At 46.4% G+C, this 23,433-nt stretch overlaps 1 protein-coding gene across 3 annotated transcripts in view; it reads right to left on the bottom strand.

The window, feature by feature from the left end:
• The window catches only part of TNIK (TRAF2 and NCK interacting kinase), a 375,800-nt gene that overhangs the window by 80,032 nt on the left and 272,335 nt on the right, over window positions 1–23,433 (bottom strand). For all 3 annotated transcript variants that reach the window (XM_040621607.1, XM_040621605.1, XM_040621606.1), the window contains exons 10-12: window positions 19,151–19,326; window positions 14,637–14,703; window positions 10,763–10,967 (exon numbers count right to left, since the gene is read on the bottom strand). In XM_040621607.1, the coding sequence (XP_040477541.1) occupies window positions 10,763–10,967; window positions 14,637–14,703; window positions 19,151–19,326 (448 nt within the window). The remainder of the gene's footprint in view (window positions 1–10,762; window positions 10,968–14,636; window positions 14,704–19,150; window positions 19,327–23,433) is intronic.

Below are 23,433 nucleotides of genomic sequence, written 5' to 3'. Positions count from 1 at the left end.
CAGCACAAGGAATGAAAGTTCTAACCAGACTGAGCTAAGAGAAGGCTTAATGAAGAATTCTGGTCCTGTCTCTTTCTCCGGGTGCGATCACGCTCCTGATTATCTCCGGGCTGCAGTCTTACCCCAGGGGAGAGGGTACTGGGGTCTTCCTGGGCATCCTACAGGGAAGCCAGAATGACTTCCTGAGTACCTATGACTTCGTAGGTTAGGGTAAAAGTCAAGGGCAGTTGTAATTCCATATTCCTTCTGCCATCATTTGGAAGCCTTAAGAGGAGACTCTCAGATGGGGTCCTATGAAAACAAGCCCGTTATGGACCAGTTTATTAACATAATGTCCCCCATCTGGGATAGTACTGAAGCTGCTAAGTTGTATCATACACAGAAAGGCTGCAGGAACTGGTGACAGCCGGGGAAGAGCACTCTCATTGCCACAAACATTGCTGGGGCTGATGTGGAAGGTGATTCAAGTTTCCTTTGCCATAACTTGTGTTAACGCAGGACGATCACAAGGACTTGAATCAATAATAGGATAAATTTTCTAACATTAGGAGCTGCTCCAATACAGAATATGCTTCCTCAAGCCTCTAAGCATATAAGCAGAGATTATATGTGAAACAGGTTAAGTGACTACCTAAGGACTATTGTCAAAGGGATTCCTGCTCTGAGAGAAGACATGGCTTAGACCACTTTTGGGGTCCCTTATGTTCCCCAGCCTCTATGATTCTACAACACTGCTCACTGAAGAAAACAAGAGGGGAAGTGAAAATAATTCAATCTAAAAGTCATGTGAAGTAATTCTTTCTGTGAAACTATTGTTGTCAAAGTTCTGTGGTTAGGGACAACCAAGAATATTGACTGTAAAGCGCAGAGATGCAGACCAGATGTAGTAACAGAGGTTCCACGAAGACTCTACATACTGGGAGGCAGGTCTGCAACGCCCATTCCATGCTGTCACTGACAGGCCATCCCCGCCATCCATCTAAGATGCTCTGGAGCCACAGAGGGGCAGGAACTGCCCAACGCTGGCTTTTTTCCAGTATGACATGCTCTAAGTATGAAATACTAGCATATCCTTCCCATTCCTCAGAAATGGGGAAAAGGATTTTGAATCTGAAGCCGCCATACAGGCATTTCAGCCCACCTTCTTCACCCTGCCAGAAAACCCCTCCCGTCACAGGTGCAGGTGACCAAGCAGCATGGCGGGTCCGTCAGGACAAGGCCCTTCGGGGATGCACTGAGGAGCGTTGCAGACCGCTACGCAGACCACATGGCCTCCCGAAGCACCAGCGTGACTTACACGCGCGTGTGACTGCAGGCCACTGTCAGAGGCCGTGGGCATCCAGTTTGCCAGCCTGGCTCCCAGCTGTTTCATAATTTCTGTTCAGTTATTGAAATAAGAGAACAAAAGCACAACTAGCAAGCGTTCAGCTGCTCTGCCTCCCCGCCGGCGGCCGCGCGCAAGACACATTAGGAAGCCTACAGCTAATGACTGAGTGAATTAAAGGCCATTTCTCAGCACTGCCAATGAATTAACACCCCAGGCTCTGAATGGGGGAGTTATTCTTGTTCATGGTGCTTCCTTCCAGCCGAGGGCTGGGGAGCGTGGTCCAGTGGGTGGGCACACAGCACGGGGGAAAATCCACCCCGATTTCCCCATCTCCTGCTTCTGCGTGCCGAGCTTGCTCACGCTGCCTTCAACTGCAAGCACCCCGAAAAGATGACTCAGGGTAGCAACCGCATGCCGATCATGGGGTACAAAGATCTTCCCCTTCCTGTGCAACTCTCTTCTTGAACTGATTTAGGTACCCACTCAGCGCCAGGGAATGATCTCAGTGCTTTCTGTGTATTAACTCATTTAATTCTTGAAACTGGCACTATCCCCTTGCACAAACAGGCCACCTGAGGCAGAGAGGTCATGTCTCGCCCAAGACCACCAAGGCGGCAAGCGGCAGAGCAGGATTCAAACCCGGGCAGTTTATGATAGATCTGACTGCCTCGCCTCTACCTTCTCAGTGAAAGGGTTCACTCCTAAGGTACAATGTCCCGGAGGCCCAGAAGCTTCCTATTGAGACAGGAGAAGATCTCTGTCTTCTAATGGGTTTTATTTAGGTGCTGGTAGGACATAAGATTCCATGCAGCTCCTTGGTGGCAATGACGGGATTGGAACTACGCAGTGTTGGAAACGACAGCAAGAACTACTGATAAAAGAATACATCCCAGGGCAGTGTCTCCAACGGAAGGTCCTGTGAGGCTTGGCTGGTAAGAGACTTCCCCCAGGAAGCAGCTGTTGACCCTCCTACATGAGCTACATCCGGAAGGATGGAGAGTGGGCCACCTCCCTGGGCCCGCAAGGCCAGGACTGCTGGCTAAGTCACCAGTGGACTGATACCCCAGCAAGACACCACGAGAGGGGTGTGTGTGCTCAGAGAAGAGCCCTCATAAAGGGATGGAAAAGTCCACGTGTTACGGTAAGCAGAGAAGGTGCATTAGAGAATTAAGGCAGGCAGGCAATGGGAAATGCTATCTCTAGAGAAGGCCCTAACAAGGGGCGCCTGGGTGGCACAGCGGTTAAGCGGCTGCCTTCGGCTCAGGGCGTGATCCCAGCATTATGGGATCGAGCCCCACATCAGGCTCCTCCGCTGGGAGCCTGCTTCTTCCTCTCCCACTCCCCCTGCTTGTGTTCCCTCTCTCGCTGGCTGGCTCTCGGTCAAATAAATAAATAAAATCTTAAAAAAAAGGAGAAAAAAAAAAGCAAGCCCTAACAAGCACTTTGAATCATCCGTTCCAAAATAACAATAGAACTTTCACCTAACTATATCAATCATTCTTGTGTCAGGATTGTATCAAGCTTTCCCTATCCATGATTTCCTTTACTTCTCACAACCATCCTGCAACGTAAATAGTATGTTGATTGTGTACATAAAGAAGCTGGGGTTCAGAGAGGGTAAGTAATTTGCTCAAGGCCACATAGCTTGACCCGCACCTCGGTTTCTGCGGCTTCAAAGCTGGCGTACTTCGCCTCTGCACTAATGCGCCATCCAGTCATTTAGAAAAACTGTTGACATTTTTTTCCTCCTAATGATGTAAATGAATTTCTACTAGTATAACGAATATTCTTCCCAAGACATGAATAAAAGCTTACCTGTTGGTGTATTTATTGTAATAAATTCAAGAGGGTTTTGCTACTGCACATAGAAGAGTTCAAACTTTTGGAAATTATACTTCAGACTTCAGCCAAAGGAACCCATTCAAAAAATAATAATAAGTAATATTTATTGAGTGTGTTCTAAGTATCAGTCACATTCTAAGGTTTTCCATGAACTAACTCATTTAATTGTCTTGACAGTCCTGGAAGGGAGATGCTACTGTTCTTTCTAGTTTTACAAATGAAGAAATTGAGGCACAAAGAACATACATTTGATAAGGAAGACAACTGCTAACCAAAATACTACCATCAAAAGACTCTCCCCCAAATGCTCTGTTGCCTATGGAAATTTTCAGAGCTTTATTATCTTGTCCTTAAAGACATGTGCAGGCTCCCCCCCCACCCCCCCACCCCCGTCCCCTTTTCCTTGGTTTAAAAACACCTGGGAGAAACTACATAGGTTCCAAAGAATAACCTTGCTGGCCAGCAGCTGCTCTGGGTTCGGGCTGCAGCTGGTACAGGTTCTCCAAGACTAGTCTGCTTACCCTGGGCGGAAGCAAATGCCAAGAGAGAATGTGAGCCAAAGCTGACCATGAATGGATGAGCACGGAACTGTGAAGAGCTCTCTAAACAGAAGCACGAGGTGGGGCTCATGAACAATCTTTAAAGCAGACTGAACAAGTCCTTTAGAACAGAGATCTGTCCAGCTTCGGGTTCTTCACACCCCTCTTCCTGGTTAATCCCCAACACCACTTAGGTGATGGGAACAAGCTTTGTTGGGGGCCTCTCTGCAGAGCCCCGGAAGCGGGGCTGGGGAGACTCAGAGAGCGGCCGGGGCGTGCAGGAGGTGCACGGCGGCCCTCGGATCCGAATCGACGTCTTCGCACCCCAAATTCAGATCTCACTTGCTGATCAGATTGCTGCCCTTTCTCCCAACCAGGAAATGAATGCACTTTTAGAGAGTACAACACAAAAACTACCTTTTTACATAACGTCTTTGTCATTGAAACTAATGGACAATGTTATCTTACACGACCTTGGGGCAGCATTCTGCAAAGCTGGCCCCTTTAACTTGTTCCTTATGCTGGAATACTCGATTTTCTTTGCAATAACATCAAATTCTCCTGGTGTGCCTTCTGCACTCTTCTCAGTCTTCTTTGCCGGCTTCTCCTCTCCCATTCTTGTTCTTAGACTGCAGGCCCACGCTCTCTCTTCTCGATGTATACTTCTAGTACCATAAGCCAATAACTCTCCCTTTATCCCACCCCCGACCTCCCTTCCCTGGCTCTCTCCATATACTCCAACTGCATCCTTCGTATCACCACTGGCCACCATATCTTAAATTCACTGTCTTCCAAACTGATCTAACCTTCTGCTCCCAAACCTGGTCCCCCACCCGGATGTTCCAGTCCACATCGAAACCTTCTGTGTCTGCTCACTCTCTTCTATCTCTGACGTCTCACCAGGCATCACATGCACCTTCTGCACGTTCTACAGGCTGCATCCCTTCCAAATGTGTCCACTTCTCTCCATGCCCCCTTCCACCGCCATCCACAAGACCACCATGCTCCCGGGCCTGCGCTAACTGGGCTCTCTCATCCACCCTTGCTTCTTCTAGTCACTCAACCTTGCAGCCGCCCAAGTTCCCTCTTAAAAATGCAGATCTGATTGCATTCCCTTGGTTAACACACATCAATGGTTTCCCACTATTAGGATAAAATTTAAGAATCCTTAACTTGGCCTGGGAAGCCCTACAGGATTGTGCCTTGGCCTCCCTGGCTGCATCTCTGTGTGCCCCTCCCTCCCAGTCCTTCAGCTGGAATCTCCGGCAGGCCTCCCAGCCAGGCTGGGCTGCTTTCTCTACCTCGCACCCTCCCCAAGTTCGTTCCTTAGCCTGCCATTCCTCTCTACCACAGCGGCCTGGCAATAATAATGAATGACTATTTGGGTCACTATTGGCCCGGTGCCTGTTTCCCTTACAGATCTGGTGAACACCAGGGCAGACGGTATTCCTAGTGTCCCGTATAGCGGAGGTATGAATTCATGAACTTTATTGAATGACTGCCTATAAGAATAGGAAGAAGGTTTTAATTCTACTGTGCCCTTTTTAAAAAGCAGTTGAACTTAGTATCCTTGAAAGCCTAGCCACTCACCATAAAAAGTTAGAGGCTTATAGGGAATTTGCAAACATTGAGACTGCTAGGCTCTCATTTTTTTATATTAGTGCTCCACTACGATTGGCCAATGAGATATTGGTGGCATTTCTCTAAAAATTTTTTCAGCCAATAGAACCAAAGCAGTATAATATCTTTTAGCTAGAACTGGCTGTTTCTATAACTGGCCGATGTTACGACAGTCTGGAAGGGCACTAAATGACACTCAGGTGGCTTGAAAAACTTAACACAATTCTCTGAAGAATAAAACTTACCCCACCGAGCAGTTTGGTGCCCGCGGGGTCGATCTGATTATTCCTGTGACTTACAGATATTCTCCTCCTGCTCCAAGGCAAGGAATGCTCTCAGTAAGTTGAAAAAAATATATGTCAATCACTAAAATCATGCCCAAACTCTTAAGCACAGTTAAGCGTCACCACAAATCTTCTGGCCAGGGCTCTGTCTGAAAAGAGGACCAGGGTAAATGCCTTACTGATTCTTGGACTCCTCTCCTGCATCCTGCCCCTGATTCTTGGACCCTAACTCTGTGACGGAGAATAAAACAAGAGGGACTTTGTGTAGGCCAAGTGATAGAAATTTTTATTGAACTAAATAAAAATAAAAGAGGCCTTCTTTGTACTTTTCTCACTATTGATGGACTCATTCACCTTAGTTAGGTTTAATCAATTTCCTGGACCTTGGTTATAAATTGTACTTTATCAGTGGTCAAAAGCTGAAAGTCTTGTACCTAACATTTCATGGGTCCAAAGCCACGTCCTTTTCATGAAGCTGATGAATGACTACATCCAGTGTACGAAGTCCTTCTAAGAATATACAGATACTGATTTAGAATCTACCCAAATCCACATGGTTATCCATAAATAGCAAAGGACATGCAGGACTTCCTTAGAAACCAAACCTCTGGCAGGAGGTGACATCTGAGATCGCCAGGGAAGACAAAGGCTACAACCTACACAGCCCTGTGTCACCAAAGGGGCATCTGATGGGACTTCATTTGAGAATGGGAATGGTTTTCCCAGGATGCCTACAAAAGCCCACCTGACCCACAAGGAAGCTAAATGTGCAAGTCTAACTGTGGGCTTTAACTGCCTCCATGTGCCGGGTAGGTCAAGTTCCTCTTCTGGACACCACAAACCCAAGCCGTCACCACTGGCCAGGGCAGCAGACACGGACAGGACCCGGCAGGGGCAGGATGCCAAAAAGGAGTGCCTGGTGACAGAGATAGTTATTACTCAGGGGTTCAGAATTTACAGCCATCTGAGTATTTAGTATTTCTTTTTCTTCCTATTGGGGAATAGGAGCAAGACGAAGGCTCAACAGATAAAGCCGGTATAATCTCTTAATGTCCCGTGGTCACAGTGTTCCTGCTTCCGATGAGAAGCCAGGGCTCACGCATATTGGTGCGTAAAGCAAAGTGTCCTTGGGCACGCTGTTGCCTTCGGTGCAAGTGGGGACTTAGAGGGCATGTCCCCATGGATGTGTGTGCCCCGCTGAGTCTGAACTCTGACTTGCTTCCAAGATAGAGGCTCCAGAAAGTGCCACAGAAGAGGAGACATGAGGGGGTCTTTGCCATAGCTCTGATGGGGAGCATGAGAGCCAGAACCCACACCTGCTGGGTGCAGCTTCTCTGCCCTTGCTCAAAAATCCTGAAGTTCTCAGAGTAAAAGACCATAGAAGCAGAGGCCAGGTAAAGAATATGGGAAAACATAACTGGCTTATCAGCTGAGAGGCAGGATGGAGGCAGTGACAGTGCTTGGGCTCAGGAGTCCGATCCCCTGGGCTTGAAACCTGTTTTTCCCCTAAGCTGTGTGACCTGTAGCAAGTTATTAACCTCTCTGAGACTCAGCTGCATTAGTTTGAGACTGTGGGTTATTGTGAGGATTAAATGAGATGATTCAGGTCAAGTGTGGAACAGAGTAATTGTCGTAGGGTAAATGCCTTGGAAAGTGTTAGATATTGTTATTTTAGCAACTTGAAAAAACATATAAAGCTCCAATAAATCATATCAGGTAAGAAGGGAAGAAAATATAGATTGAGAGGATGTGGAGAAAGGGGATCCCTCCTACATTGTTGGTGGGAATGCAAGTTGGTACAGCCACTTTGGAAAACAGTGTGGAGGTCCCTTAAAAAGTTAAAAATTGAGCTACTCTATGATCCAGCAATTGCACTACTGGGTATTTACCCCAAAGATACAGACATAGTGAAGAGAAGGGCCATATGCACCCCAATGTTCATAGCAGCATTGTCCACAATAGCTAAATCATGGAAGGAGCCGAGATGCCCTTCAACAGATGACTGGATTAAGAAGATGTGGTCCATATATACAATGGAATATTACTCAGCTATCAGAAAGAACGATTACCCAACATTTGCAGCAACATGGACAGGACTGGAGGAGATAATGCTAAGCGAAATAAGTCAAGCAGAGAAAGACAATTATCATATGGTTTCACTCATTTACGGAACATAAGAAGTAGGAAGATCGGTAGGAGAAGAAAGGGAAGAAGAAAAGGGGGTAAACAGAAGGGGGAATGAACCATGAGAGACTATGGACTCTGGGAAACAAACTGAGGGCTTCAGAGGGGAGGAGGGTGAGGGGAATGGGATAGACCGGTGATGGGTATTAAGGAGGGCACGTATTGCATGGTGCACTGGGTATTATATGCAAGTAATGAATCATGGAACATTGCATCAAAAACTAGGGATGTACTGTATGGTGACTAACATAATAAAAAATTATTATTAAAAAAAAGAAAATATAGATTAAAACAAAACAAAACAGGGGCGCCTGGGTGGCTCAGTTGTTAAGCGCCTGCCTTTGGCTCAGGGCATGATCCCGGCATTCTGCGATCGAGCCCCACATCAGGCTTCTCTGCTGGGAGCCTGCTTCTTCCTCTCCCACTCCCCCTGCTGGTGTTCCCTCTCTCTCACTGTGTCTGTGTCTGTCCAGTAAATAAATAAAGTCTTTTAAAAAAACAAAGCAAAACAAAATAACACAATGCGCCCTCTGGAAAGACTCTGCATTAACGGAGGATGTAGGCTCAAGGGCCGAAAGTTCTTATGTTAAAATTAAAAAAAAAAAAAAAAAAAAGGAAAGAAAAAGAAGGAAATGCACATAAGTGTGTGTGCGTGCACAGGCATATTTGCATTCCTGAGTATTTGAAATGTTCTGTGGGATGACTGGGGATTTTCTAGAGTTTACATGGTAAGTGCCTTTGGCTTGAGAGTAACGGTAACAATTGCTAGGCAAGGAGCCTACGAACTAAGGCAAATGGTCAAGGTGGTCAAGGGTGTGAGGCTCCAAGGAGGTGGTGGCCTTCGGAAAGACTCTTGGAAGGAACAAACCACAAGGAACGAAGCAGGAAAGGCAGGATGTGGGGGCAGAGCCTGACAGGACACTGCTTAGGTGAGGGGAGAGGTGTGACCAGAGTCCAAAGGCATAAACGTGGGGTCCAACCAGCGGAGGCATCTGGTTCTCGGGACAACTGGAGGAAAGGGCACAGCTCTCGGTCGAGGGCTTGTAAAAGAGGCCCCAGCTGGCCTGGCTGGGCTGCCGAGGACAGCAGGGCAGAGCTGCAAGGAATCTCAGTTTGTGCCCAGGAGGGGGACCAGAGGTGGGGCAGGCACCCGCACAGCCACGCTCCAAGCCTCGCTTCTGAGAGCTGCCCGATTAACACCCACCCCTCCCTTCACCTGCCTCCGCCTGGGCCTTTGAAGGTCTCTGCCCCACAGCACCACAGGGACTCTGTCTACTACAGTGTCATTCTCAGAACAGAAGATGGTGAACTTCAAGCTTCTCATGCACTGAGCATTCTTCGCCCTAACAACACGACAGACTTATAAACTTAAATTGCAAAGTGTTTCGCTTGCCTACTGCTGCTTGCAGAAGCCTACAAGGTCCAGTTCTGAGGATCACAGTTCAAGGCTTTGATTACTTATCTATACTTCCCTTCTTGGGGCTTGGGTGGACATTGAGATCAGATAGACCTGGGTGTGAACACTGTGCACTTACTGGCCCTGTGACATGGGACTAATTACTTCCCCTCCCTGAACTTTGGTTTCCTCTGTGTTAAATGGGGTTTGCATGCATTCTGCATGAGGGGCAATGGCTACAGGCAAAGAGAGAATGATAGTAGATGAGATCATGGACATAAGCAAAGAACCTCACCCAGGCACATAGAAGTCACTTAATAATTGCAACTGCTGGGTCTTATTGTTGCTGGTCTGCATATGAGGACCTAGGAGGTTGATGGGATTTTACTGCAAACTGGAACGGAGGTCCTCACTGATTTCAACCAGGGATGCTGGGCCTGGATGGGCCAATTAAAAAGCAATCTGCTCCTGGTGCCCGCAATCCACCAGCCTCGAACTGCAGCGGCCTCCCGACAAAGCAAGTGAATTGCCCTAAACCGTTGATGAGGAGCAAGATGGCGTCTGGGAACCCCGTTCCTGTGCAGTTGGTTAACCTCTCATCTGCCATCCGGCTTTCCCAATAGCTATGCTCTCAGCTGCCTAATTGTCTAGAGGCTTTGACTTATCCGACAAAGGAAGGCGGCTTTAACTAACATCAATAAGGCCACAAGGCTGAGGGCCTCGTCCAGGACGAGCCACGCAGGACAGTGTGGCCAGTGCTATGGTTTCCCACACGGGTGGCAGCAGTGTCCGCCGGTGAAGGCCAGGGCGGCCCTCCAGCCGGAGGACAGGCCCTGGATACTAAAGGGTGTGCGGAAGGCCTTGGGACGTACTTTCCCCAGGGTTCAGGGGAGTAGCTAAGGAAGACCCTCTTTTCCATACTTGACACTTCACTCGCCTGCCTAGTCACTGTGGTCTAGTTAACGCGTACGTACAACCTCTCAGTCATGGACTCATCTATTCCTGGATGAGTTCGTTCATTCCACGAATATCCACGAGGCATCTCCCACGTGCACAGCCCTGTTCTAGGCGCGAGAGATACACGATGGAGAGATACATCGGGGATAAAACAGACAAAATCCTCTGTCCTCAGGAGCTTACGCTGCAGAGTAAGACACAGGAAGGTCCACAGAGAGTACGTGTGCGGGAGGTAAGAGCTATGTATAATAAAGCAGGGAGGGCAACAGACATGCTAACGGGAGGGGTGCAATCTTAAGTAAGGTGGTCAAGGAGGCTGCACCCAGGACGTGATATCTGAGTACGACCTGAAGGGGCGGAGGGCTTTACCTGCTTTTCCGACGTGACCACACCAAGGTCACGTCACACCAAGGTCACATGGCCACTCTTGACAAGCAAAGGAAGTCCTTTGCTTGTAAGAGCACTCAGGCCTCATCCTCTTTTGCAAGTTAAGGTGTGTGCTTCCAGGGGACCCCAAGTCCCACAAGGGGGGGACCCCGGCACAACGCTGGACACCCAGGAAGCGATGTGGCCGAGAGATGGGGGCTCCCCTGGGGCGCAGGCAGGCCCTCACCTCCTCCAGCCGCCGCCGCTGCTCCTTCTGCTCCTCTATGCGCTTCTGGCGCTCGGCCAGCAGCTGCCGCTTGTGCTCCTCGTTCTCCCGCTGCTGCTGCTCCAGCTGCTGCCGCCGCAGGGCCTCCGAGCGCTCCTTGTTGGCCAGCTGGAGCCTCAGGAAGTCCCGCCGCAGCGTGGACTCCCCCGGCAGGTTCAGAATGGAGCTGCGGGAGGGAGACAGAGAGATGGGGAGCCTGCGTGTGGCGGGGGCCATCGCTACCCAGGCGCTGGGGGCGGCCGGCCCGGCAAGCGGCTCGCCCGTAGGCCAGCACAGGCTCTCAGAGCCTCCATTACTCACAGTACTCAGCCCCAGAGAAACTGAGTCAAGGCGACAACAGAGCAGTGTTCAGCCTCCTTTTCAGTGTGACCCTGGGCATACACACGCGGTCACCATCTGTAGAGAGACGTCACCTTCCTAGTGTCGTCACCTCTCTCCAGCACCGTCCACACTGCTCCCTCACCCTTGTGACATGCAAAGATCTGCTTCTAAAGGTTTTAGGGAGTGTGTGAGCCCTCGGGCCTGGATCAGCTGACTTTCACATTTAAGAAAGGCATGAACAAAGCCAGCAAGTGAAAGGGACAACTGGGAGCAGCAAGGGGGCATGTTCTACCAAGAGGACATCACTGTCCCCGCAGCATCTCCACGACTCCTGGCACCCAGCCCCAGGAGGCAAAGGGCGGGCTGCTCATGTGAAGACGTGATAAGCCAGGGAGGGAAAACATCTGAGTCAAGGTCACCACAGAGCAGACGATGAACCCACACCTGCCAAAGTCAGAGTTCAGGGCTCATCTCACTGCACCACGGTTAAAGGGAAGTGACATGGTTCGGCTCTGGAACAGACGGTGTAGCTAGGACTTCAACCCAGCTCACTGATTCCTAGATTCTGTTGAAGCACCGTGGGCCTCAGTTTTCTCATCTGTAAAATGGTAGCTGTGCATCATGTATGTGTGTGTGTGTGTGTGTGTGTGTGCGTGTGCGTGTGTGACAGGAAGAAAAAGAGGACAGAAAACACCGTAAAGAAACTCCACCTACTTCCCTGGTGATCTAGGGCTGCCCTATTCACATCTCACTCATAGGAACAACTCAGTGTTAGAGTCTTGGTTTGTGCATAGCAGCCTAACAGGAAGGTGGGGCAGGCTTCTACCTGTTCATGCAAACCTAGCCCTTTTAATCTTTCTGGCGACTTCCACTTGAAATAACTCCGCTAAATAACTAGTGAGCCGCTTCTGTGTCACAGGCGCCGTAATAGGCTCTAGCGGATAGGCCAGTAGCTAAACAAATTCCCTCTCTCGTTATCCTCTTGTAGGGAAGAGAGACAGACAAACGACTAATCTCACATATGAACAGGCTCTACAGAAGATGTAACAGTTTAAGAGTGACAGTGGCAGGAGGCTGGGACGAGGATTAAGGGTTCTGCCTCAGACTGGGTGATCAGGGGAGACCTCTCTGAGAAGGTGCCAGATGAGCTGAGACTCAAATGATGAACAGTCGGTCCCATGAAGAGGTAGCGGAAGAACCTTTTGAGCAGAGAGAAAAGCAAATGCAAAGAGGCCTGTGGTGGGAACAGGTGGGGCCTCTCTGAGGACTTCCCAGAGCAGAGTGAAGGAGAGAGGTGGCCCAGGAGGAGGCCAGGGACAGTGGGCAGACCTGGGGAGGCACATGGCATGGGAATCACGCATGGAAAGGTTATAGTCAGGAGACTGACATGATGGGATTTGTTTGGCTGCTGAGGGACAACTGTCTACAGAGGGCAGGAGGTCAAGCAAGTCCACCAGCTGGGCTGCTGCTGCAGTGGCTCTGTAGGGCAGGGCGGGGCAAGGGGACAGAGGTGGAGAGAAGCACTGGTGGCAGAGTTAATGAAGCCTGTTGATGGATCCAATGTGTGGAGTGAGCGATGACTTGCAGGTTTTGTCTTGGCACCTGGACAGTGATGGTGATGCCAGCTGGGGAGGTGAATGGCGGGGGGAGCAAGTCTGGTGGTATTTGACAAGGGGATCATTCTGTGTTGGACAGTGTAACCACTGTGCTGTGTGACTGCCATCTATGCGCAAAAATGACATAAAAAGGCTTCGTTCACGAGGTCCTAAAGACAGTGCTTGGATTCCATGAGCACACCCCCTCTAAAACTTACAGCTTTTGTGTAGAACACTAAAACAAACCCCCAGTGACAGTGCCACAAGCTCTGTGCAAAGGCGGTGGGACTTAGGGAACCAGGCACAGGAGGAGGCTCCATTAATATAAACTGATGTTGAATCAATGTCAGGCGATTGGAGCTGTAGTAGTGGCTCAATCATTAACTTGGTGTGTGGCTTGGGTGCCATCTTTGGGCTCTCACCCCATTTCTAAAATGAGATAACCACTGTCCCTTTCTACTTTTCAGAATGTAATGAAGATGAATTACATGGGTCCATAGACAGGACTTGGAACATAATCTTCAATGTGATACAATGACACGTTACAATTATCGCAGCGTGAAGACATGGCTAGGTCAGCTCGCTAAGAGACTCCTAACACGCAGTTTGGCAAGTATCAGTTAAAACAGGGCTTCTCCGTTCTATAGAGAGTGATCGCAGGGCCGACATGACATCTGGGTAAGCTTTGGAAAAAGAAGAATAGTACGCAACTTCTCCGAGAGCAGGGCATTGGTCCTTTGCCTTTATAAGAATATTCATTTTCCATGTCACCGCTTGGCAAACATCATCTTTATGCAGCTAAACTGGAGGCAGCCAATGCGTAAAGTATCAGATGGAAGGAAAAATTCTCCTTCAGTCTTTGACCTTGAAAATTCCTGTAAGCAGGTGTAGAGAAAAACTGGATGGCCCTGTAAGTCCCTCCCCCTTCTGGTAGTTTAGCAGTAATCCAGCTTTGTAGATCTTGAGTTAACTCCGAAAAAGAAGCCACTAGCTTGTTCTAGCAGCAATGACGGAGCTGGCCCCTCTCCTGAGCAAGCAGCTCTGCCTCAGCAGTACGGGAATTACTTCTCCTGGACCACTGGAGCCCCCTCCTTGGAATGGCTAGAGGACGGGGACCCATTTCCCCAGTGAGCCTTCTGCTTGTGCGTTTTCCCCACTCAATCTCACTTCACGTGTATAGGGCACTGACCACGGTGTATGTGCCTCTCACTCACCAAACTGCCACAGCTGACTTCTCTCGTGCAAGAGAAATCCTGGCAACGTGAGCACACTAACCTTAATTATTCATAAACAGACTGGAAGGAAGTCAGAATCAATGTCAAGTGAAATTCAAAACACACGCATCATAGCGATAAAGCAACATTGATCCTGGAGTCCAACATGGGACAACTGGAATGAGCATGAAAGTTTCTAGGTAGGATTCCCCTCTGGAGTGTGATTTGATTTCCTGGAAATCATTTCCTCTTGGATTAGCTTGGGGTGAAAATACCAAGACATGTGACAAGGACAGTGGCTGCCCAAATGGGCTTCTCAAAGGTATGGAGTAACGAACTGAATAATTTGAGTCCAAAAATACCACTTAGGTCTCCTGAATGTTGCAGTTTTAAGGCCTTTGAGTCTTGCATTACCCAGATAACTGCCTCCTACCCATTCTACACGTTACATACGTGGGGAAACAAGGTCTTAGAATAGAGACCATAAATCTTAGGAGACAAGATAAAGAATATGCTGATTTCCACATTTTTGTAAGAGTCTGCCTGGGGACATTTTCCCAAATTAATGAGTATGTTCATGGGCAATAAATTAAATAAGACCACCTTGCTGGATTCTTAAAAATGAACCTATAAATCAAAAGGAAGTTAGTTTCACACAAGCACAATTCAGAACGTGAAAATAAGACTTGGCGTTTGCTCTCCTACCTGGGCTCTCCTGAGTCATTCTCCTCCTCCTCTTCCTCACTTCCGCTGTACTCATACTCGGTCTCATCTAAAGAGATACTCACAGAATGTTAGTGCATAAAAAGATGCCATAGCTCAGTCAATCCCATCCCCCTCGTTTTATATATAAGTAATCTGAGGCCCAAAGAGTTGTCAACAATGCTGACCTGGGACGGGCTCCAGGCCTCCTGACTTGTGACCTAACAGTTCCCACCAGCAGAGCTGGATTCAAGAACGTGGAATTCACATCCAAGACTGTCCCAGCTGACTCTAGAGATCTGTCCCTAATGCCTGCTGTTCACATGAAAGTCAAGGCAAGGAACTGAAAAATAGGTGTTCGGTTTGTATGAACTCCCATTAGAGGATTATCTAAACCAATCTTTTATTGGCCCACTATTAACTTATTGTCTGTATTAATCATTTTTTAAGTAAGAACCCACAAATTGTCTTTAGATATCTTGATAAACACCAGAAAAAAAAACTGACAGCGTGTGCTATTAGAAATATAGAGTTAAATGATCCACTGGGGACATTCATTTAATTCAGTAATATGTTAAGCAAGTTAACGTAATAATGAATAAGACTGAGTCTTTGCTTTGGAGGAGATCAGAATCTAATGGGCGAGATGGACAAATAGGTAATCAGATCTGCCATGATTATTAAGAAATTAATCTTTATTGGGTGTCTCCCATGCTAGTCACCTTACTAGATACTTTACTTATGTTCTCTCATTTATTTTGCTAAACAAACCTTTAACAAACTACCCACTTCTCAAGCAGACACTATTACAAGAGGTTAAATGATAGGACCAAAGACTTATTAATAAAAGGTTGATCAATCTGGGATTTGGATTTAGAATTCCACCCAGAACTTTCCCAACATTAAAACTAGTGTTCTTTCCAACATATTATATACTAAATAGAAATGTATAAAAAGAGCAATGAGATATCAGAGAAAGGAGCAAGTTCCGTTGGTCATAATGGGGAAAGGGGCCAGCAAGTCTTTTGAGGAGGAAATGAGCTGGGCCTTGCAATGCTGGTGGCCCTGTTCCAGGCAGATGGCAGCTGAAAAGGGCATTCTAAGCAACATAACCATGTGAGTAAGGCTGACAGTAGTGCAGGGCATGACATGTTCACGGTGAGTTGTGAGTGGCTTAGATGTCTGGCTGTGAGAAAAGCAGACGGAATGAGTAAGCCCAGCATGTCTGATATGACTTCCTGATTCTTACATATACCTTGCCGAGGACTTTTCTGTGGGCAATGGGGAATTTTGGAGGAGCTTTAATTTTAAGCAAGGGAGGGTGTCACATTACTGTGATCCTTTCACAGCTGTGGGTTAGTAATTACAACCTTGAAGGCATTTGTGTAGCCCTAAAAAGGAACTAAAACTGCAATTTGGTTGTGTTACCACCAGGAGGCAGCACCTATGACACTAACTAAACACTTTGCCTTCCATACTCTTGAGGCAATAAAGGGATAATGAAAAGGAGCCAAAAGCACAATGACTTCAAGTGTATTTTTTTTTTAAATCACAAGTCAGCTTCAAATATTTAGATATGTATGAAGTTTTCAGGCAACTTATTTTTTGAGTATTATTTCACCAAAATGTAAAGGACCTTCATAAAGTGTTTCAATATTCCACACTGAAAGTAGACTATTCCAAACTTTCCTGAAATGAATCAACAGAGAGTTTGAAATAAACTGCAGAAATTTTATCTAGCAAAGGAAATTCTAGCAAGGGAAAAAAGCGCACAATTAATCCAAATATTTCTACTCTCTAGGGTAAAACCTTCATTTGTCAGGCCCTTGAATTGTAATACTTCACCAGAATCTGGTCTTATTGCTTTTATATTACTGGCATAAATTAGCATATGTCAACATATCTTCGGGAAAAAATAATATCAGGTTAAAAAAATCATAAATCAATTCTCATTAAAACTGTTTGATTGTACCAAAAGCTGGTCTTAGAGCTACAGAGAGAGTGTGAAAGTATTAGAGGAAGTAAATTAAGTCATTTGATGAAACTGAGCAAATGGAATGAGACCTCGCTTGATCAATACTCTTTCTGGGGAGCAGACAAAAAAGAAGGCTTCTGATGGCTCTAACTGTAAACAGAATCAGGTTCCTTACGTTACCAGGTCACTCTTGAGTTCATCTGCTACCATGAATCTTACTCTTCTACTCTTCAGAGAAGGAACACATTAAAAATAGTCTACTGTCATTGAATGGGGAGCTCTGAGCCACAATCCAGCATCTGTGCCCCCCAAATGTGAAAACAACCCAAGGCACAAGCTTTACCCATTCTACTCGCAGGTCAAAGGCAAAGAGGTCACGAGTTGTCAGAAAGTAACTCTGAATTGTGCTGGAAAATTATAGGTCAATAAGGAACTGTTTATGTAAGAATAGCTAATATTTATTGAGTATGTTTATATGCCAGACATTGTATTAAACATTTTAATGCCTCCTCTCATTTAATCTGCGACAATGCCAGGCGATACTGATTACTATCATATCCCCTCTCTTATTCTAAAGATGAGAAAACTGGGATGAAGTTCACGTAACTATTCAGGGGGTAGAGCTAGAATGTGAACTCAGAATTTGAATCTGGAAACAACAGGCCCAAAGAAGAAGAAACTTCCCTTTCCAAGAAGTCATCTTTAATGGTTGCATGTTTGATGAAAAATCGGTCCTGGAACCTTTTTTTTTTTTTTTTGGAGGCGTGGGAGGGGAGGGGCAGGGGGAGAAGGAGAGAGAGTCTCAAGCAGACTCCATGCTCAGCACTCAGCACGGAGCCTGACACAGGGCTCGATCTGACAACCCTGAGATCATGACCTGAGCTGAAATCAATCGTCGGATGTTTAACCGCCCGAGCCACCCAGGTACCCCAATCCTGGAACTTTTTGATCTTGACTCACTATATCTCTCATGCCTGGTTCTTCCTGGTTCCTCCAATTCCCCTCCCAGCTCCTTCCGACAGACACCTCAACCGTCTCCACCCACGAATAAGTGGAGATGGGCCTCCTTTTTTTAAAATTTTTTGTTTTGTTTTGTTCGGGATTTTTATTTATGTATTTATTTTCCAGGGCTGTCATAATTTTATGTTCCATCAAAATAGGCAAGGAAGCTTCACTTCCTATTTAGCACTTGAAGTAAACATAGTTTGATCCCCAAACATTTAACAGTGTATCTTTTTTTTTTAATTGAAGTATAGTTGACATACACTATTTTATTAGTTCAGGGGATGGGCCTCCTTTTTGGCTTAGCTTCATAACCTCCTACTCCTGAGTGGAACCTGATCGCACATTTCCCTGAGCTCCGGAGGCTGGCAGCCAGGAAAAAACTCTTCCTGTGAGCCTTCACTGAGGGTTTCTCCTCCTGCTCAGGCCTCTGCGGCTCTTACCTCCGCCCAGTCTTGACTCACATTACTCACCGCCCACCCCACACACCCGCCCATACCTTGCCACATTACAGACAGAAACTGCAGAGCAAAGAAGGGGATTTCAGAGAGAACGGTGTCCGCGACAGAAGCGAGGAAAAGCACACAGCCATGTGCCTCCCACCCTTGGTGCCTGGCCTTCACCTTTCCTCTCCACTCCGCACATGCTCGGTGCTCACCTCGCCAGCCCTATAACGCCTCCTCACTGTCATCCCTCCTCCCCCCCAACCCTCTGCTCTTCCTGCCTCCACCCAGGGAGGACTCACCCCGTCTGTCCTCTGATCTTTCCCTTCCCCGCCCAGTACCTCAACCTTCCCTACCTCCCACCCACCGAGGCACAAAACCTGCCCCCGACCACGTGAGTTTTCTCCTTGGTCAGGAGGCTAGATAAGGAGGTCTGAGTCTCTATTCAAACAACCAGGATACAGCCCCAGGACTCCAAGTTTGCCTCCTGTCCTTTCCAGTGATGCCCTGAAAAGACAGTGTGGTACAACAGTAGAGCTATAAGGGGTGAGAATTTTGACTCTATAAAATAAAGAAGCACATTAAATGATCTTCCAGCTCAAAGTTCAATGCTCCATCTATCAAGTCTGGCAACTCTGTGATTATAAGAAAATTCATTCTGACTTCTGAAACAAATTCGAAATGAGCCTCAGAGCACAAAAACTTAAATGTTGAAGACTGGAGGAACAGAAAAATGTCAACTAAGTGTTTTTTTTTTTAGGTTGTCTTCTGTCGGTTTTTAGTCTTTAAAACATGAATATTCACGTGAACTAAGAAAATCACTTGTCATATTAAACCACTTCATAGTATTACTCAACATGACTTTTTGTCAGTGCCTGGAAAAGGTAATATGCCTTACAGTTCTAGCCTTTCATGAAGATTCCATTTCACAGTCTCACTCCATTGATGCCTGCAGGCTGCGAGCTCAGAGGCAGCCCTTCACACTAAAGAATAATGCAGGCCCAGCTGAAACCCCCACGGCCCCTCCAGATGTATCAAGAGCCCACGACCCACTCCATCTTTTGTTTCCTTTGCGGAAATACAAACGTGCTTCTCACCTTTCTCTCCTCGCTTCTTCTTTGTTCTGTCAATATGGTCCTTGAGTTGAATGCGGACCTGTCGTTCATTAGGTTGGTCTCGTATAAACGGATGCTTCATCAATTGTTCTGTTGCTGGCCGCTGGCTGTGATTCTTTACCAAGCAGCTCTCAATAAATGACTGGAATTTCTTTGACCTGCCACACGAAAGAGATGAATCCACAGATAAAAAGACGATCCAAAGAAAAAGCAAACTTCCATTTTTTAGAACACTACAATGAAAAAAAGAAGAAATCAGGTTCAATTAATCAACACAGGGATCAACCAATCACAGAGTAGGTCTAGAACTTTATTAGGCACCATGGGGTTCAAAGGCATCATCACCATCAACACACAATTCGGGCGATGTATGGGAGTTACATGCATAAAAGCATTTTTGCACAGTTTAGATATAATATCACACAAGAGAACAAAAGGAATTGGAGAAGAGAAAGACCTTGGTGAGAGTCATATCTGGAAGGTCTATTGTAATGCGGGAACCCGAGCTGGGCTTTAAAGAATGAAGGGGAAATCACTCTGGGAAGACAGTTCAGGGAGGCAGGAAATAGTGAAAAACTAAGGTTGGGGCTGAGCACATGACACGTCGGGGGACGCTGAGGTAAGCTGTCTAAATGAGGCAGGAGATGCAAGCTGGGGGACAGCAAAATCAAGGCTGGCTGGGTAAGGAGGAGTACTTTTTGTAGAAATGAGAAAGATTCTTACTTGGTAAAGTGAACTTGGTTAGGTAAATTTTATAATTAGTAATTTCAAAATTACTTTTGAACTTTGTTCTCCAATTAATAAGAACAGGGTGTATGTGTATGTTTGCTATCAACCCATGGACTTGGAAACTTAGGGCTAAGTTCGTACCCAGACGCGTACTTATCTCCCTCTAGAAAGGCACTATTTCCTCAAAGATAAACCCTGTGCCAAAAAGGCACAGGGCAGGGGAGAGCTGGTGAGAGACACTATAGCAATGAGTAAGGCAGCAAGTCCACACGGTGGTAGAAATGAACGGTGGACTTTAGCTATGATTCATGAGTTGGGCATGCATGTACTTGCTAAGAGTTCTAAAAAACTGTCCAGCATCGTCAATAATTACTTCACGCCTATATAGCATGCCTTTCTGGTGTGCTCCACTGGCAGCCTGGCACATCGCCCTCAGAGACCTTAGGGGAACTCTGGTCACCCTCTTGAGGTCCCCACTCTGCTCAGAGCAGGAGGGAATCCATTTTGTGCTCTCCGTCGCCCTCCTGTGGAGCGCTGTGGAGTAACAAGATCGGATCCCAGAAGCCAGCTATCCCGGATCGGCCACAGACTTCAGGCTTGAACGTAGTCCTCATCACACAGAACACAACTGTGAGCATATTCTTTAAAATTCAAATGCAAGAGGGCACTCAATGCAAGAGGGCACTCACAGATGCACCACTCTCCACTTCGGCCCAGGTCAAAGCAGTTTCTCATCTTAGTCCGTGTTTTTAAAGGACTAAATTATTCATATTGTTTCCTCCTTAAATTTCTAAGCTAAGTTCAAGCTTTTAAATTATTTTACATAGAAGCAGAGGTACCCTGCTATGCTTGGGGTCACCCCAGGATCAATCAGGATCGGCCACCCTGTGGACTGCGGAAAACAGTAACAACAAGGTAGACGTTCTATGCACCTTCTTGCCTGTCCTTCCGCCCAGACCCCTGCTTCCTCGCAGCAGCGTCTCCAGTGTCCACGTGCCTGGGTCATCTTTGCAGCCAGAGCACACTTCCTGCCCTCATACGCTTGACCGAAGGAATGCACGCATGGCTATCAGATGTGAGTTCTGGACAAGTGTGTGAAATGGCTACCTTGTGAGGGGCAGAGAGGGAGGTCTGGAGAGGAGATAGTATAGAAAATGCTTTCTTTTTCAGACCCACCAGCCGAATCCGTGGAAGCACAAATGTGGTATCATCTAAGGAGACCCTGTGAAATAAACCGTCATGGAATAATGGGCTGTCCTAAGCAATAAACTGAGGAGAATGAGTTAACCTGCATAAGGAAGAAGGCAAATTCCACACCGCACTTTTCTAGGTAGAAAATCAATATCGAGAACATGAAAACAAAAACAAATTAAGACAGGGAGCTGTTAAATATTCATGAGAAATGCAAATGAAAGCTCTGGGTTTTTTTCTCCTGCTTGCAACTAGAAGGAAGTGCTTTCTTTTTATAAAGTGCTCAACTATTAATTAGAAGGTGATAAATAAAAGAAATCACACCCAATTTAAAAATGAGATCCAGACTTGATAAATTGTACATTCCGTTCCACAATACTGACACCTAACAAAAGGCAGTGGCATCTCTAGGAGGAGAGGGCGCTCAGAGTTCAGCAGAACCAGGTACACAGTCCTCTTTCCCCTACCTCTTTTTTTTTTTTAAAGATTTTATTTATTTATTTGACAGAGATAGAGACAGCCAGCGAGAGAGGGAACACAAGCAGGGGGAGTGGGAGAGGAAGAAGCAGGCTCATAGCGGAGAAGCCTGATGTGGGGCTCGATCCCCGAACGCAGGGATCACGCCCTGAGCCGAAGGCAGACGCTTAACCGCTGCGCCACCCAGGCGCCCCTCCCCTACCTCTTGCGGTGGGAAGGAACCTTCAGAGATACTCAGGAGAATAACTCTGGGCCCAAAGGTTGGGCCAAGATGTGTAGGACCATAAAGCTGGCAACGTATCTCATGTCTTCTTCAAATAGTACCGTTTGAAGAGAAAATAATGCTTCCTTAAAACAAATCTTCGAAGAAAGATTCATTGTCTTTTAAGTTAGTGTGCAAAGAATCAATATGCTTAATTACACGTTTAATTAAAAGTAAAAACCCTTCCCCTATGTTGAACACCACTTGACTGTTTGCCAAGTGGTCTAACGGGTTTAAAGTACATTTATATAACTTTATTGTTTGCGTCTCTGCTGCTGGTAATTTAGTTCTGTCTCTTAAAAAAAAATGCCTAAGATTAGTAATACTAATTTCCCCAGGGTTGGCCTAGAGAGAGATGTTAATGTTTGCTGCTTACAGCCGGAAGCCCCGGTTCTAATACCAGCCTCGCCAAACACTTTATCTTCCAAGAGTTTCTCTACTTATATATTTAATTGTGTTAGAGGAATTAAAAACGCCTGAAAGATGATTACATTAGTCATTATAACCAGTTGGGCTAAAAGGTTTTGGTAATCACAGGACTCCCTAAATGCAATTTGAGCTTCAGAATTTGCATTTGCCCAGAACTACCCTTTTTCTCTATGTTAGGCTCTATCACTTCTTAACTGTGTGACTTTGGGCAGATTATTTTAGCTTCTCTGTGCCTCAGTTTCCCTGGCTGTAAATGGTGATCTTGTTAGGATTTATCTCAAAAGACCGCAGATGATTCAATGAATGAATTCATGTAAAATACTTAGCATGGTACCTGTTACATCATAAAAGGTATGTGTATAAACATAAGGTGTATGCATGTTTGCTGTTGTTAGGACTATTACGAATGACGATGAGGTCCTGGCAACCTCTGACCATCACCAGGCTTAAACAACAGGAGTATCTCTCTGCCTTTATGGCTGAGGGTAAAAATTTGAAGTTCAACTTCTGTCGAACTGAATAGCATAGTGTTCTTAAAGGGAATTATTTCACATATATTTGGGTTAGATATGCTAGCAGGAAGAGTCAACGAGACCATTGTCTTCAAAGAGACCATGCAAAAAAAGTTAATTTTAAAAATCTGTGCAGCAGTTTTTGTTTTGATGTTAATAAAGTCCAAAGTCACATTACTACTAGCAAATTCAGTTAATTTGAAATATTTTCTAATATTTGCTTTATATTAGTATTATTTCATTTGGAACACACACATACCCCTAAATAGCTTTGTCATTTCTTTTTTTTCTTTTTCTTTGTTAAAGATTTTATTTACTCATTTGAGATAGAGAGATACAGAGAGAGAGAGAGAGAGCATGAGCAGGGGGAGGGGAAGAGGGAGAGGGAAAGCAGACTCCCCTCTGAGCTGGGAGTCTGACATGGGATTTGATCCCAGGACCCAGAGACCATGACCTGAGCCAAAGGCAAATGCTTAACCATCTGAGCCACCCAGGTGCCCCAGCTTTGTCATTTCTTAAAAAAAAAAAAAAAAAAAAGTGTCTGGGGCGCTTGAGTGGTGCAGTCCGTAAGGACCAGGTTCTGGTAAGTGGGAATGATTTCCTTCCCCCGCACGCCACCCCGACAACGTAAGGTGCAAAGAGCAGTGCTCCTGCCTCTCTTTCCC

Source organism: Ursus maritimus, unplaced genomic scaffold (genome assembly GCF_017311325.1).
Source record: "Ursus maritimus isolate PB19 unplaced genomic scaffold, ASM1731132v1 scaffold_4, whole genome shotgun sequence".
NCBI lineage: Eukaryota > Metazoa > Chordata > Mammalia > Carnivora > Ursidae > Ursus > Ursus maritimus.
This window is presented reverse-complemented; position numbering and strand designations above follow the sequence as displayed.